The 18,090-nt window shown below is 40.5% G+C and overlaps 1 protein-coding gene across 1 annotated transcript; it reads left to right on the top strand.

Annotated features, from left to right (window-relative positions):
* The first annotated feature begins 2,337 nt into the window (after window positions 1–2,337).
* Window positions 2,338–3,243, top strand: LOC142302860 (olfactory receptor 11A1-like). Its single transcript, XM_075343968.1, has one exon. The coding sequence runs from the start codon at window positions 2,338–2,340 to the stop codon at window positions 3,241–3,243; it is 906 nt and encodes a 301-aa protein (XP_075200083.1).
* The last annotated feature ends 14,847 nt before the right edge of the window (window positions 3,244–18,090 follow it).

Genomic DNA, 18,090 nt, shown 5'->3' with positions numbered 1-18,090 from the left:
ACCCATGCATGGTCCAATCTAGTGGTCTCCTAGGAACAGGCGAGCGGATTCAACCCCTCCTTTTACCTTACTTAACAGGCTGTTCTAATTTGTGAGTATCTAGGGCTATGCGATGGCTTATTTTTTGCACTCTCAGCTGATATTTTTAATACCATTTTGGGATAGATACAATGTTTTGATCACCTCTTATTACGATTTAATGCAATGTTGCTGTGGCCAAAAAAAATGTTTTTCCTCGCGTTTTGAATTTTTTTTGCTACACTGTTTACCAAATTAATTTATTTTATATTTGATAGATCGGATGTTGCTGAATTCAGCGATACCAAATTTGTGTATTTTTCATGATCATTTTATTAAAGAGGCAAAAAGGTGGTGATTTTAACTATTTACTAGTCCCCTTAAGGGATGTGAGGCTGCAATCATCTGATTGTTGGTGCATCAGTATCAGCACCGCTCTGTACAGCAGAAATCACAACCTATAATGAATGTTGCTTGCAACCGGCACCTATAGGACAGACGGGGAGGTCATCAACTGCCCCTGGCTGTCAACCCATCGACGTCCCACGATGATGTCATGGCTGTGCCAATGGAATTGGGGAATGATGCTCATTCTGTGGATGAAGCTTAAATCCTGCTATCAGAGATGGAAAGCAGATTTAAATAATTAACAGTGGCTCTCCAATCCACCCATGACAGTGAAAGGCACATGTTAGCTGATGAGAACAGTCCATATGTGCAGGGAAAATGTGGGCTCATCATGCAAGCCCAGATCAGAGGCATTGACACAATATATGATGTAAATGTATATAATTGACATCATTGGGTCGTATATTATTTTTTGCTCTGAAAGATGCGCTAGGGCTTATTTTCAGGGGATGGCTTATATTTTTCCATGGACATCAGTCCACATTTATTATGAACAAATATTTAACATTTATTCAAATATATTCACTTCATTACAATCTGGAGCATCAACATTTAGTGTTACTCCTACCTCTGGTTCAGATGCACATTTTCTGATATGATTTGCTATTCTCGTGGTGCAGAACCAGTCCTATAGTGGTGGGTACATACTATATTTACAAAGGGTTAAATTACCTGCTTACATTTATTAGTCTGCTAAGTTTACCCCCAAAAGAATTGACCATACCAGACTCTAAAGTAGGGATTATATTTTAAGCATACTCAAAAAAGCCCACAAAATCCTACTAGAGCTTTTTATTGGGGGTAGGTCTTTTTTTGAGGGGCAACAGGGTCGTGAAGGAGTTAAAAAAACCTGTATATTATGTTCTGTGGTCCCCCAACCATTACTCTTAATAAAGTAGTGATTTTGACAAAGGTTAAAAAACAGTAAAATGATATACTCAAACCTCCTTTTACGTGTCCCTAATCCTGCACCTATACATCCGTCTGATACTGGCTTCCTAAGACATTTGCTAATATCGAGCCATAAGCTAGGATGGATGTCTTAAGTGGGCTTTACACGCAGCGACATCGCTAGCAATGTTGCTGACGATCGCACGCACCCCCGTCGGTTGTGCGTCACGGGCAAATTGCTGCCCTGACGCACAACATCACAAACACCCATCACACGCACTTACCTTCCTAGTGACGTTGCTGTTGCCGGCAAACCGCCTCCTTTCTAAGGGGTTGGTTCGTGTTCACTATGCAGCCGCCCAATAGAAGCTGAGGGGTGGAGACGAGCAGTCGTAACATCCCGCCCACCTTCTTCCTTCCTCATTGCCGGCGGCCGCAGGTACGATGTTGTTCCTCGTTCCTGTGGTGTCACACATAGCGATGTGTGCTGCCGCAGTAACGACGAAAAAAATGCATCCTGCAACAGCAACGATATTTGGAATTAGAACGACGTCTCAACGATCAACGATTAGGTGAGGAATTTTGATTGTTAACAGTTGTTCCTGCGTTTCACATGCATCGACATCACTAACGAGGGCGGATGTGTGTCATGAATTCCGTGACTCCAACGACATCTCTTTTAGCATGGCCTGTGGAAGATGATCAAGGAGCTGCACAGGGGAGTAAGATGAGAGTAACATTTTTTTGTCTTTTAATCTCTTCTCAAAACATATGAAGAGCAATCTTAAAAAATATAAGTATGTTAGAATCCGCAATATTTTAAGAAATTCGAAACAAGTTCAGTTAAAATGTTCTTCCTTATTGTACTTAAAAAAACTCACTAATTGAGAAAATTAATTAAAAGTGGATATGTTAAACCCTACATACACTGTATATATCATGCATATTTTATACATTTATATTTTATCTATTAATTAAATATATATATAAAATGTATTTTTCTTTCAGGCTAACCAGACAATGGTTATAGAGTTTATGTTACTGGGATTTCCAGATCTTGGTCTTTTTCGCATCCCGTTTTTCATTCTTATTGCTTTCCTTTATGTAGTTACTGTGGTTGCCAATCTGTCAATCTTCTCAGTAATTACCGCAAGCTCCAACAACAAAATGAAGTCTCCCATGTATATTTTTCTAAGCCACCTCTCGCTCTCGGATATCCTTATTAGCAGCACAGTTGCTCCCAATGCCTTACATGTGATTTTATTAGGCAGTACAAGGGTGCCGACTCTCGGCTGCATTACTCAGTTATATTTCTTTGGGGTCTCCACTATTACAGAATGTTGTCTTCTCACTGTCATGTCTTTTGATCGATATTTGGCCATTTGCAGACCATTGAGATACATGTCCATTATGAACACTAATCTTCTCAATGGTCTCATCACATACTCATGGATGGTGGGTTTTCTGCAACCTCTTATTACCCACTCACTTATACTGCAATTAGATTTTTGTGGGCCAAACGTCATCGACCATTTCTTTTGTGATGTTGCTCCTGTTCTAGAACTTTCTTGCTCTGACCAAACCTTGGTAAAAATCGAAGTGTCCATTGTAGCTTTGTTTGTTGGTCTTATTCAGTTCCTTTTTATTATCGGCACTTATATCCTCATATCTTACTCTATTTTTCATATGTCCTCAAAGTCTGGCAAGGAAAAGGCCTTCTCCACTTGTAGTTCACACCTGGCTGTTGTTTGTACGTATTATGGGACACTCATCATTTTGTACTTATCTCCATCCAGAGGATATTCCTTCAGCTTAAATAAGATGTTGTCACTAATTAACACTGTGGTGACCCCATTCTTTAATCCTATTATCTACACTTTGAGGAACCAGGAGATCAGAATGTCCCTTAAATTTCTTCTATGCTGATAGATACAATGCAAATATTTTTCATGAAATTACGTTTATGAGATTTGATTATAGTGAACTTATAAAAGATCTGATTACCAAAACGTCTTTCTTTTACTATGTAACCAGGATTGACCAGGATTGGGGGAAAATTGCTACTTTTTGGGAAAAAAATCATCACACCCACCTGCCTATAGGTTGCGTGTGACAATGCTCTTCACCACAGACAATGTAATGAAGTTCAACGAAAACAGTAGATATCATCCTTGGACGTGTGTATAGATATTTTTCTAATTTTGGACAACCCATTTACGATTCTGCTGGATTCAGCAATGTCTTAATACTCTTCTAGAGACAGAAGACTCAATACATTGGCTAAAAAGTGGACCTGGAGACTAGCACGTTTGCAGTAGGAAAAAAGGCCATCAAAGCTGAGAAGCTCAAATTATAACTTATTAGATTGAAACTTCTTTAAGAATCAAAACAATTACAAATCTCAACACTTAACATTCATTTCTCCAAGACATAGAAAGTCAGTTCGTTCATCTTGAATGAATTTTTCTAGACAATAAAGTCTTTAACAGCTACGGAAAGCTGATCTGTGAATTCAGCTGGAATCCTAGAAGAAGCATCAGACAGAAACTGATCAAACAATGATGGTCAATCGGAGGAGGTCTCCATATTTTCTAATGAGGCCTCAACGATAAAATAGGACAATGACTGGGCACATCATCCATCCCTCAACTTGGGGCCATTCAGCACTGTGGAATAGCTTTATGGATCAAGAAGATTTGGCCTATATATAATATAAATTTGCCATTGTATTCTCATAGAACCACATTAGAGAACGTAGTCTTTGATGAGTTTTCTAAATAACTATTGTCATTGTTAAGATGTTTTTCAGCTTTACACACATTTATATATATATACTGGCACCGGTGTACAAAAGGCCGGTCTTAATGTAAACATACTCATTTGTTTATATAACTATATATATATATATATATATATATAATGACAAGCGTGCAGGAGACACGTGCCACTTAATAAATCAGGCTGATCTTATTAGTAAAGTGTGCCTCCATGTGTTTTTCAGAGATTAGAGTCTAAAGGGGAGGATATTCTCCTTAACACTAGAAGTCCCAGGAATTTCGAGCTCCATAGGGTTCCAATGGTAGAAATGTTAAATGACCTCTCTCTGGGACTTCTAGTGTTAAGGAGACTGACAAAGCCATTCCAGCATGCCAGTGGGGAGACTTTTAAGCCGCAATGCTCCTCTGGGAAATACGTGTCTGCAAATTGAGTTTCTGATCTGGTATAAATCCTAAGACTTATGACAAGACTCGTTGGAGGATCACTTTGTATTTCCAAGAGGAGCATTGTGGCTTAAAAGTCTCCTCACTGGCACGCTGGAATGATGTATCAGTCTCCGTAAGGAGAATAGCTTCCCCTATAGACTACATCTTAGCCTCCCATATAGCCAGATCAGATCTCATACTTTGCACTGACGAGGGACAACCATCCCAAAACACCGTGTCTGCAAATTGAGGTTCTGATCTAGCATAACTCCTAAATCATACAAGACTCGTTGGAGGGTCACTTTGACTTCTAGGCTTGCTGCCTCCAATAAGTGGCACCAGAATTTGTCTTCTTCCTCCCTGAAGAGAAAATCAGAGATTAGAGTAATATTTCTGGAGAAATAAACACTGACACTTCTATTGAATTTTTTCTACACCCTCCCCACCCATTCTCCTCCCCAGGTCCACCTATTTCAGTGAAGTTGTCCAAAACTAGGGAGAATTTTTGAAATAACAAAGTCGCAACACTTTTGAGCAACTTGCCTAATCCACAAATTCAGTGACATTTGAAGGTGTTTTAAACATTTGTATTAAAAATAGGCAAAAATATAGCCGAAAGTGCAATTCAGCATTTTTGTTTTATTTTTGGAACTAAAATTTGATTTCCATTGAAGTGATTCAATGCAAACTCCATAATCCTTGTATATGCTCCACTAAATCATAATCTACTGTCAACCATCTTGTCTTTAGGGGATTACATTGTATTGTGCATACTAAATTAAATACAGACATAGTGATAGGAAATGGAGATTGTAAGCCGCCAATGGGGACAGTGATGATAAAGCGGCACAAGAATAAATATATCAGGAACCAAATTAAAGTTGTGGAATAGCTCTGCACAGTGACTAACCAAAGGTCCAAAGAGGTCAAAATGTGGTGGATTTCCTGAGGAAGAGGTGAGGATACACTTCGAAACGTGTTGATTTACAACCACCTTTGTTACCCTACTCAGGTCTCTGGACCTTCGTTTATTCCCAGCAGCGCAGACCTATTCCACAGCTTTGTTTTGGCTTCTGTTATGACATATGCTTTAATGCAGGTGGATTCTGCAGCGGCTGTATTATGTTTTTACTACTGATAGTGTGTCACATGACCCTACAAGGTGAGGATATAGCCCTCACCACTTTATGCATATTTTTTAGGATAGATCCTATTGCGCTTTCTGTCCACAGCATTTACCAAAATAAATAGATACCATGAAGCATGATGACAGTCTTATGTTCCCTTCATTGTGCAGTGATGGCCATGTGACATATAGAACAGAGGGACAATGCTAAATAATTTAATGAAATATGTCGAAATATTTTATCTAAGTTAAAGGGAATCTGTTAAGTGTAATATGCACTCAGAACCACAAGCAGTTCTGGGTGTATATTGCTAATCCTAGCCCGACCATCCCTGTATACACTAGCATAGATAAAGGGATCTTTACTAAAAGTATTTCTTAAGATCCTTTATAATATGCTAATGAGGCCAGGGACTAGGTGCAAGGGCGTACTAACATGCCAATGAATGCACAGCTTCATAGGCATGGTCACTCTCACTGCTCTCTGCTGCCACCAACTCTGGTTTTCAGCTCAGGGTGCATAATCAGAAGTCCCAGACTTGTTAAGGAGGCCAGACAAAGGAAAAGAAAAAGGCAAACAATAGTCCACAATATCAAACTTTTTTTACCCCGACGAAGGTCTCCGAAACGGCCGTCGGGCTGCTCATTTTTCCCTGCCAACATCTTGTGCTGCTCAGCTGTTTATAGTGAACTGCTTCTGCCTCTTAGGACTTTTATTTTCAGGCTAGCAATGCCTCAGTTAGTAATTATTTGACTGCGGCTTATATGCTAGCAATGGGAACAATAGCTTCATTGTAATATAGCTTGGATTTATGGTGCAACTGCTGGGCTAATTCCATTACTGCTGCACTTAGATTGCAATGTTGAAATTCCTTCACTAGTGGAGGTAGGAGGCTGTTCCTCTTTATCTTTTTTGATTATTGTCTGTGACAGCATGGAGTTCAATTCTACTCAGTAGCCTTATCGCAGTTTAGATTATATATACTACTTCAGGAATTTGGTGTATTAATGTGGATTAATTGTCCTTGCCTCAGTGTAAATTATTTTTACGGAGTGTAGATTATAAATTGGGATTTGGCTATTTATATGTTAGTTTAATTGGTAGGTTTTGGTAGATATCATTCACCACTGAGTATCTGTGTACCACATTTTTTTTCTTTTTCCAACCAAATAATGAATTTATAATAAATATTAAATAAACAAAAAATATTTGATATTGTGGACTATTGTTCGTCTTTCTCTTTTCCTTTGTCTGACTCTCTTGTTGTAGCGAATGTCCTGTACAAAATTGTTTAGTGATCCATGCATTATGATATATTATATGATGTATAGATATTAATTATGGTTATTTCACTATATTTATATTTGTTAAGGAGGCCAACTAGCCAAGGGAACTTACGCCCTTGCGATTAGTCACTTGCCGCATTAGCATATTATAAAGGATCTTTAAATGTACTTTTTCTAGAGGTCTATTTATCTATGCTAGCGTATACAGGGATGGTTAGGCAGGGAATATCAATATACACCCAGAACTGCTTGTGTTTCTCACTGCATATTGCTCCTGACAGGTTCCTTTTAGGTGCATCACTATAATTAGCAGCAGATGCCAATCAGCAGAAGAAGAAGTCAACGTGTACCGAAATCACATCACCTGTAGCCAGAGAGTGTCAGCAGTAAAAAACTCGAAGAAGAGGGTAATGCGGGCGTCACACGAGACGAGCTATCGCGCGATGCATCGTCGGGGTCACGGTTTTCTTGACGCACATCCGGCATCGCTTGCGACGTCATTTTGTGTGACACCTTCGAGGGACGCTGAATCACTCACAAATCGCTAGTCGTGTACTTGTCGCTTATTTTTAAAAAATTGTTTATGTTTAATGGCGCCAGTTGTTCATCGTACCCGGGGCAGCACACATCGCTCCGTGTGACACCCCGGGAACGATGAACACAGCTTACCTGCGTCCCGCGGCACCCGCCGGCAATGCGGAAGGAGGGAGGTGGGCGGGATGTTACGTCCCGCTCATCTCCACCCCTCCGCTTCTATTGGGCGGCCGCTATGTGACGTCGCTGTGATGCCGAACATCCCTCCCCCTTCAGGAAGAGGATGTTCGCCGCCCACAGCGACGTCGCTTAGCAGGTAAGTACATGTGACGGTGGTTTAACGACTTTGTGCGCCACGGGCAACTAATTGCCCGTGACGCACAAATGACGGGGGCGGGTACAATCGCTCGTGCAATCGCACGATAGATCGTACCGTGTGAAGCTCGCATTAGAAGTGTGTGATAGGATTGTAATTGTCAACTAGCCACATAGAGATAAAAGGTTACATCCAAAATAAAACTACACATCCCAAATATAGAGGAATAAATATTTATTTAAACTGACAGAGGAAAATAAGGCAAGCAACATGAACATTGTAAAAAAAAAATATAAAAAAATAAAAATAAATCATTATATATATATATATATATATATATATATACATATATATATATATATATATATATATATATATATATGTGTTTTTAACAAATTACCTATGTGCAAAATAATGGACCACATGGCTACCCACAGCTTTCAGGCCACATTCAGGATGAATCCTCATATGTAAAAAACATAAATGTCAAAGTTACATGAAATTTAAACTGCCATTGTTAAAGGCAAATTTATCAGTCTATACCTATGGAACACTGTGAGAATAAAAAAAAAAAAATATGGCATCAATTTTAGTTTTCGAGAGCTATAAGGTTGGAAAACAAAATGGCACATATATTGCATTATTCTGGTTTAGAGAATAAAGATGACAGTGGAATTGCTCATCAGATGAAGTTGTAAAAACAGTGACAACCACTTTGTAGTCATATAGAAAATGGCTGCTGCAGTCCTCAATGTAAGATATAACAAGGAAGAGTTAAATGACCACTCTGCAATGGAGGAAACAGTCAAACATGGACGGCCTGAATGGTGATTTATTTCTACGGGTTTGGAAATTCTTCTTTAACCAATGCCATTATTGTATTTTCCAATATTAAGGCTGTGAAGGTCTGGAGACATCTCACTAATTTTACCCATCTTTAGATGTTTCTTATTTGGCACCTTGGTAATGAGACACCATTTTATAGGCCATCTGTTGAAAAAGCTGCTATTACTTTTCACTAAGGGGTACTTTACACATTGTGACATTGCTAGCATCGGCTAGCGATGCCGAGCGCGATAGTACCTGCCCCCGTCGCACATGCGATATGTGGTGATTGCTGCCGTAGCGAACATTATCGCTACGGCAGCGACACACGCACTTACCTGCTCGGCGACGTCGCTGTGACTGACGAACTATCCCTCCTTCAAGGGGGAGGTGCGTTCGGCGTCACAGCGACGTCACCGTGACGTCACTAATCGGCCGGCCAATAGAAGTGGAGGGTCAGAGATCAGCGGGACATAACATCCCGCCCACCTTCTCCTATCGTCGCACCTAGGATTTACACATTGTGATGTCGCTACCGGCGCCGGATGTGCGTCACTAACGATGTGACCCCGACGATATTTCGGAAGCAATGTAGCAACGTGTAAAGCCCCCCTAAGTGTCAGGATTGCTTTCTAATTATTGATATACTTCAGCAGGTGTCAGGACTTTTCATGGCTTTTTGCTTCTGTCTTTCTTCACGTGTTCAATACCTTTTCCTTGTGTCATTTCACATTATTACACAAAAACTTAATTTATTTTTCCTATGGTTTGATTTCTTTGACTGGGTGTATTAGATGGATTGTCTAGGGAGAATTTCATATCAATACGACCTTTTGAAATATATTTACTTAGAAAATTGATGACATATGCAATAATTTTTTCACTTGTTGTAAGTTTCTAGGGTAAATCATATGTAAAAGCATGCATTAAAATGACACTGGTTCTACCTGTTTAGATATTTCCCAAGTGGTCAAATTGCTGCGCTAGTTGTCTCATTCACTTTTAATATACATATGTATGGGTCAGCCTATTTGCAGGCATATAAGTAACAAATACAGTAACAGGTCCAAAAACCTTAAATTGTGTATTTAGCTTAATGCTTTTTCCCGTCTATCATCTATCAGATCAGCAGTTTTAGAAATATATATATATTTTTTAAAAAAATTGTTGACATGTCCAATACTTTTTGCTTTATGTATATACACATAGCAGTTGCCAATGTTTAATGCTACATAGATCATAAGAGCGATCAAAAAGTTATCCTTTTTGGAGTGCGGATTAGGGATCAGCAAACCCAAACTATAAAGTTTGAGGTCTGTACTGAACACAGGATGTTTGACTCCTGGACCGGAACTGAGACTTTTACCTTTACATCAGGTTCCTGTTTAGGATTGTAATCTGACTAAAGCTTGTTGAAAGGTTGCAGACCAGGAAATCAGCAAGCTTTCCAGTGTGGGCACTTCCAGCCCCATCACAGCCATGTCAAGTATTGGCATGACTGTATTTGGCTGGGGAACTGCTGTAAAATATAATAATGATTTTAAAAAAAATCATGTGGGCTTTCACCCTATTTTTGAGACTAAAGCGGTCTTTACACGCTGCGACATCGCTAGCCGATGCTGCGATGCCGAGCGCGATAGCACCTGCCCCCGTCACACATACGATATCTTTTGATAGCTGCCATAGTGAACATTATCGCTACGGGAGCGTCAAACGCACATACCTGCCCTGCGACGTCGCTCTGGACGGCGACCTGCCTCCTTTCTAAGAGGGCAGTTCGTGCGGCGTTACAGCGACGTTACGCGGCAGGCGTCCAATAGAAGCAGAGGGGCGGATATGAGTGGGACGTAACATCCAGCCCACCTCCTTCCTTCCGCATTGCCGGTGGAGGCAGGTAAGGAGATGTTCATCGCTCCTGCGGTGTCACACACAGTGATGTGTGGTGCCACAGGAACGAGGAACAACATCATTAATAAGCATTAAACGATTTTTTGTTTCAGGACGACCTCTCCGCGGAAAACGATTTTGACCGCTTTTGCGATCGTTTAAGGTCACTCATAAGTGTCACACAATGCGATCTCGTTAATGAAGTCACTAACACCGTGACCCTGACGATAATTCATTAACGACATCGTAGCGTGTAAAGCCCGCTAAAGAGCGGGTAAAACAGACAGCTATGGGCTGCAACCCCCAGCGGTCTGCTTTATCTTGGCTAGTTATCATGAAATGAGGAGAACCTAAGCCATTTTTTTGGCTTTGTAAAAGTAAAAATAGTACCAGCACAAATCCATAAAAATATTTTTTCAATTTTATTCAGTGCAAAAGGGCATAAAAACAAGAAGGTAGGTGGATTAAAAATAAAAACTGATACAAGAAAGGAACAGGTAACGCGATTCTGGCCCAAAGTGGCCCTTAGTCTCAACCTAACCATTTGGATTATATGGGCCAGTCAAGAATGATCACAGAATTGTTCGGAAGCCACTCTTTTGTTATTTTAGCTGAGTGCTTAAGGTCATTGTCTTGTTGGAAGTTGAACCTTCGGCCAAGTCTGAGGTCCAGAGCACTCTGAAAGAGGTTTTCTTCCAGGATATCTCTGTACTTGGCTGCATTCATCTTTCCTTCAGTTGCAACCAGTTGTTCTGACCCTGCAGCTGAAAAACACCCCATAGCATGATGCTGCCACCGCCATGTTTCACTGTTGGGATTGTGTTGGGCAGATAATGAGCAGTGCCTGGTTTTCTCCACATATACCACTTAGAATTATCACCAAAAAGTTCTATCTTCATCTCATCACACCAGAGAATCTTATTTCTCATAGTCTGGGAGTCCGTCAACTGGTGGAGGGCTGCAGTGATAGTTGACTTTGTGGATCTTTCTCCCATCTCTCTACTGCATCTCTGGAGCTCAGCCACAGTGATCTTGGGGTCCTTTTTTCCTCTCTCACTAAGGCTCTTCTCCCACGATTGCTCAGTTTGGCTGGATGGCCAGGTCTAGGGACAGTTCTGGTGGTCCCAAACTTCTTTCATTTAAGGATTATGGAGGCCTCTGTGCCTTAGGAACCTTGAGTACTACAGAAATCATTTTGTAACCTTGACCAGATCTGTATCTTGCCACAATTCTGTCTCTAAGCTCCTTGAGCAGTTCTTTAGACCTCCTGATTCTCATTTGGAGTGATATGGAGTGTAAGCTGTGAGGTCTTATATACACAGGTGTGCGCCTTTCCAAATCAAGTCCTATCAGTTTAATTACACACAGATGGACTCCAATGAAGGAGTAGAACCATCTCAAGGAGGATCACAAGGAAGTGGACAGCATGTGACTTAAATATGAGTGTCTGAGCAAAGGGTCTGAATGCTTACGACCATGTGACATTTCAGTTTTTCTTGTTTAATAAATTTGCAAAAATGTGTACATTTCTGTTTTTTTTCTGTTAAGATGGAGGATGGGGGCAGAGTGCACATTAATGAGAAAAAAATGAACTTTTTTCAATTTACCAAATGGGTGCTATGAAACAGAGAGTGAAAATTTTAAAGTGATCTGAATACTTTCCATATCCATTGTAAATTCCAGCACCAAATATGTATCTCCTGGCAGAATACCGCACAAAAACCACAGTTTTGACGCTGTGTTGGTATGGTTTTCTGCCATTTCTGCACCAAATCTGCATCTCCAGGCAGAAAACCTCAACAAAACTGCATTTGTTTGCCAGGGGATGCAGATTTAGTGCTGAAATTTATACACTAGATTCCTGCACTAAAGCTCTATCTTCTAGAATGCATCAAAATGGAATGCTGTTTTGATGCGGTTCTTATGTGTCTTTTTGTCAGGAGATTCAAATTTGCTATAGGAATTTGGTGTATAAATTCCAGCACAAAATCTGCATCTGCTTCAGCTGTGATTACAGGTAAACTCAGTGACATCTCTGCTCACAGCTGCAGGCCACTCAGTGTCTGCCTGAAGCCACAGAAGACAATCTGATCTCTGGTGTGCTAGCACGCTGCGACGTCAGTATGTAACAGTGCCAGGATCATTGTGGGGCATTGTGGTGTGAATTACATTGGACCTGGGTGTTTTGGGGGTTAATAAATTGGAGAAAGAGATTATTTTTTTAAACATAAATAAAGGCTTTTCTGTGTATTTTTGTCTATTTCTTTTTACTTACAGGGTTAGTAATGGGGGTCTCATAGACTCCTATCAAATACTAATGCACCTCTTAGTGGCAGTTGCTATTTTTGATAAATCACCACTGTCATTAACCCCCTTATAGTAACTGATTACCACTGCACCAAGCAATCATGGTATTTCTCCCTTGTCTGAGAATACCAGCCCCCAGCTGTCAGCTTTATCTTGGCTGAGTGTCTTAATTGGAGGGGTACCGCATGTCTTTTTTAAATTATTTATATAAATAATTTAAAAAATGCAGCATAGAGTGCTTTGTAGTTTGATAAACAGCCAGAAAAAGCACATGGCTGGGCGTTGCAGCCTGTAGCAGTCTTCTTGATATGCCAGGTATCAATATACGGGGAATATCTTCAGTTTTTTTAATTTATTTAATCATTTTTGCCCTCCATTTGGGGACCTAGACATCATCTGTAAGGGCAGCTAATCAGAGACATTTGCACGCCGATAGTCTGACTACAGCCAATCACAGACGCTGTCACAGGCGGTGGGTGGAGGAAGCTGTGAATATGTATGAGAAGTAATAAGTGGACCTGGAAGCAATGTGACTGCTGTGTAGACTGGTAAGTAATCCCCTCATCAAACACCTGCCCCTGCTCATCATACAGCACCACTATCCTACCCAAAGTTATAATAAGGTAAAAGAAAAGCATTACTGCAAACCCAAACAGTTACTGAACAAAGGACGAATTTTACCGATTTTTAATAAAAGTTTTTGGGAATCCGGATGGGCAAAGATCGTGCCGAATTTCAGTTTGGAATTTTTTTTGAACGAGTTCCCTCATCTCTAATGTACAGCATTCTTCGATTTGATTCCCAATCCACAAGCACTAACAATAAGTGTGTACATGCAAACAATCATAAATCCCACAGAAAAGAATCACATTTTTCCAAAACAGTAAATTAAAATATATTGTTTATTAAATAATTGAAAACACATATTCATCATATCAGAACAGAAACGTATATACACAAATTCCAAGAAGATGTTAAGCATTTTAAGGAGGTCTAAACTAACAACACTTGTGCTCTGACATTTCACACATTTCTTCCTCAAGAGGAAACAGTGTGAGAAACACGCGTCGGGGATGTCCTGAGGTTGGTCTGGATAACTATTTTACCATCAAAATCACCTTATATGCCATTAATAATGCTTTTAACCCTACATAATCATGTGTAGACTTATGTTAATTCATATATACTTGGGTGTATTTGGATGTAAACCTTCCTATTGGTGTATATATTTTACTATTCTGATAAGATCAGTTATATTTTTTAAACAATCTAATCAACAATATATTTTAATGTATTTTTTCATAAATGTTTTGTACTTTTCTGCAGGATTTAATATTGTATGCTTGGAGCAGCAGCAGAAAGCCAATGGCTGAGTCAGATGTTTGTTGAAAACACTGTATCCTTTTACATAAGGTCAGATTGCTCACCTTTAATTTTTTATCTTTACCTCTTCTTACTGTAACTCTTATGCCAAGTAAATTGCTTTAATATTTAAATCACCTGTGAAGACTGGATTTGCCATATTAGGCCAGATTCACACTTGTGTGTGACTCGCGCGTGCCTCACGTGAGTATTGAGTCACATCACCCGATATGGCCTGCCGCTCTCCAGACAGGAGTGGGTAGCTGCATGAATTTCTATAAAGCTACACATACCTGTCTGGATTGTGGCAGGCCATGCCGGGTGATGTGACTCGATTCACTCGCGAGTCACTTGCAAGTGTTAAGGCTGCTTTACACGCAGCGACATCGCTAGTGATGTCGCTGGTGAAAGCACCCACCCCCGTCGGTTGTGCATCACAACATCGCTAGGACCCGTCACACGTACTTGCCTGCCTAGCAAGGTCGCTGTGGCCAGCGAACCGCCTCCTTTCTAAGGGGGCGGTAAATGCAGCGTCACAGCGACATCACACGGCAGACGTCCAATTGAAGCGGAGGGATGGAGAGCAGCCGAAAGAAAGCTCGTTGCCAGAAGATGCAGGTAAGGAGATGTTTGTTGTTCCTGGGGTGTCACACGTAGCGATGTGTGCTGCCTCAGGAACGACGAACAACCTACGTCTTGCAAAAGCAACGATATTTGGGATTAGAACGAAGTGTCAACGATCAATGACTAGGTGAGTAATTTTGATTGTTAGCGATTGTTCATACGTTTCACACGCAACAACGTCGCTAACAAGGCCGGATGTGCGTCACGAATTCCATGACCCCAACGACATCTCGTTAGCGATGTCGTTGCGTGTAAAGCCCCCTTTACTCTGGCCTTAAAGAGAAACTGGGTTATGATTCTCTCTGTTCGATGTGTATATAGATTAAAATGGTGCCTTTTTGTTTTTATTTTTTCTTTGCAGCCACTGACCTGTTTGTTTTATCTGTAGATGATATAAAAATACATTTTACAAACATTTTATTTGCATTGGATTCACCTGATACAAAACAATTTTGTATAACTGAACACATTAGGCACATTAATAAATTAATTGGATTCACCTGATACAAACATTTGAATAGAATCAAATAAATTCATCTAAAGTCAAATAAATCTGTCAAAATAATGTAAAAGCAACACAATGTAATATACTAGGTCGCGCTTTTTTGCTGCATGGTCCAATTTTGAAAGTGATGTGGTCCTCGCAATGGATTCAGTGGTGGATATGGTCTTCTTAAGCAGTTGAACCGATTTGTGGCTATGCAAACCCATGGAAAGCAAATAGTGTGTTGTGTTAGAGATGCCAAGTACACCAGGCACATGTCCACATGCTTTTATTTAGTCCCCATGCTAATCAAGTGTCGCTAGACATTTCTCCATGTAGACGCCAATACAGACCCTACCTGATTTTCTTCAGGTACCCAGGAAGAGTGACCGCTATGCAGCGTACACAATTGAGGATGTTGACACCGAAGAAAAGCGAAACACCTGAGGATTCATGATGGTAGTTGTTACTAGCAAATTCTGCCAGAGGAAGAAATATCAACCACTCCTCTTGATTGTCAGACACAAAACAATGTAAATATTGTTTCAAGTTTTGATTCATACCATTAGACTGAGGTTGGAAAGGAGACAATCGGACAGTTTGATCCCCAGGCAAGAGCAGAATGCTTTCCAAAAATTAGCAATTAAGTGGGTCCCTCTATCAGAGACAATGTCAGATGGAACTCCTTGGAGTCAGACCATCTAATATATAAACACCTGAGCTAATGTCTTGCATTAGGCAGAGACGGTAATGCAACAAAGTGGGACATTTTAGAGAACCTGTCAACCACCACTAAAAACAAGGATAAAAAGTAGAAAAATGTCTTCCCTGTTTTGCCAATAAAGAGTTAATTCCAAATAAGAGCAATTCAGGGTGGTTTATTCTACATGTTTCGGAGATAACCCCTCTCCTATTTTTGGTAGATTTCCTGATGAAGGAGAGGGGTTCCACTTTTTATCCTTGTTTTTTTCTTGCTTCTGCCTTTGGCACGTGGAGTCTGCAGCATCTGATACATGCTTTAATACTGGTTGTGTGTCAGGTGAGTGGTTTTCATAAATCCTTACTGTTGTTATCCTGGTAAGACCCTATATGCGCTTTTTAAATCCACAGTTTTTTTGGGGGGGTTTAACCACCACTAAAGTCACTGTATTGCCAGTGGAGGGGGCTGATGCATAATGAAATCCATCAAGATATCCATCCAAAGTTTTGCTAGGGACACATAGGGGAGCACATCCCTTTGGATCTTGAACCACCAAAATGATGCATCAGGAGGTCCAGTGTGCCATTCCCCCTAGGGTGACCAGCCAGAACCAAATTGTGATGTTCCCCCAAAACCTTTAGGTCAAGGTTCAGGGGAACAAATTACTCATTTGCTGGAATTCCCAGTGGGGCTACATCTTGGGCCTCAGCAATCTCAGACTCTACCTCAGTATTAAGAGCTGACACTATTGCACCTTTCTACAGGATGAGCAATGGTTCCTCCTGAGGCTCTCCCCTTGGAAATCTCATGAGCAATGCATCTGCCTTGTTGCTCTTAGACCCAGGATGGTAAGTGACAAAAAAGTTAAACCTGTTAAAATACGAAGACCACTGAGCTTGTCTTGAAGAAAGGCACTTGGCAGACTCGAGATATAAGAAATTTTTTGGACAGCCCCCTCCAGGAAGTGTTGCCATTCTTCAAATGCCAACTTAATGGCAAGTAGTTCGATATTAACTATCTCAAAGTTACGTTCAGCTTGCTACAACTTCCTAGAAAAAAAGGCACATGGGCGGAGCTTATTAAGTAATGGAACGTGAGAAAATACAGCCCCTACACCTATTTCAGATGTGTTCACCTCCACTGTAAAAGAAAGAGACACATCAGGCTGTATACGTACAGGAGTTAACACGAAGCACTTTTTCAGACAATCAAAAGAGTATAAAGCACTCTCAGACCAGTCCGAGAGGTCCATACCTTTTTAAGTCATATCAGTCATGGGTCTTGCTATTGCCGAAAAATTCTTAATGAACTTTCTCTAATAGTTGGTGAAGCCTTAATACCACTGTAGCGCTTTAAGGTTTTCAGGACAGTCCCAATATAAAATAGCTTGCACCTGGAGGAATACATCCTGAACCCAGACGTGGAAATGATGCAGTCCAAAAAAGGTAACTCCTGAACCGTGAATACACTCTTTTCGAGCTTAGCTTAAAGCTTGTTTGCCCTAAGTAAATGCAATACTTGTTTCGTGCGTTCCATATGTGATCTTAGATCTTGAGAGTAAATAAGGATGTCATCCAAGTATACAATAACAAATTTACCCAAAAGGTGAGCAAACACATAATTCTGAAAGTGTTTAAATACAGCAGGTACGTTAGTTAACTTGAAGGGCATTACCAGATTATCATAGTGATTCTCTGGTGTATTGAAGGCCATCTTAACACTCATCCCCCTGAGAGAGCCTTATAAGATTACAGGCTCCCTGAGGTTGAGTTTAGAGAACCCCATTGCCCCAGAAATCTGGTTAAACAAATCCGAAATCAAAGACATGTGGTATGGATCACGGACCATAATGTGGTTAAGCTCCTGAAAATCCAGACAAGGGAGTAATCAGCTACCGGAGAGGACGATGGCCCAATGTGACCATTGGCCAAACTCTCAATAGCATATTGCTTGAGAGAAAGTCTATCCAGACTGGACAGATTGTACAATCTGCACTTGGGCAACCTAGCCCAGGCTTCAACATAATAATGCAGTTGTAAGGTCTGTGCGGCAGCAAATCCTGACAACCTTTCTCTGAGAATACCCTTGAACTCAGACAACAACTCAGGAATACTGAAA

The sequence above is a fragment of the Anomaloglossus baeobatrachus genome, chromosome 4, assembly GCF_048569485.1.
Source record: "Anomaloglossus baeobatrachus isolate aAnoBae1 chromosome 4, aAnoBae1.hap1, whole genome shotgun sequence".
Taxonomy (NCBI): Eukaryota; Metazoa; Chordata; class Amphibia; order Anura; family Aromobatidae; genus Anomaloglossus; species Anomaloglossus baeobatrachus.
Note: the sequence above shows the minus strand (reverse complement) of the source record. Positions and strands in the feature narration are given on the sequence as shown.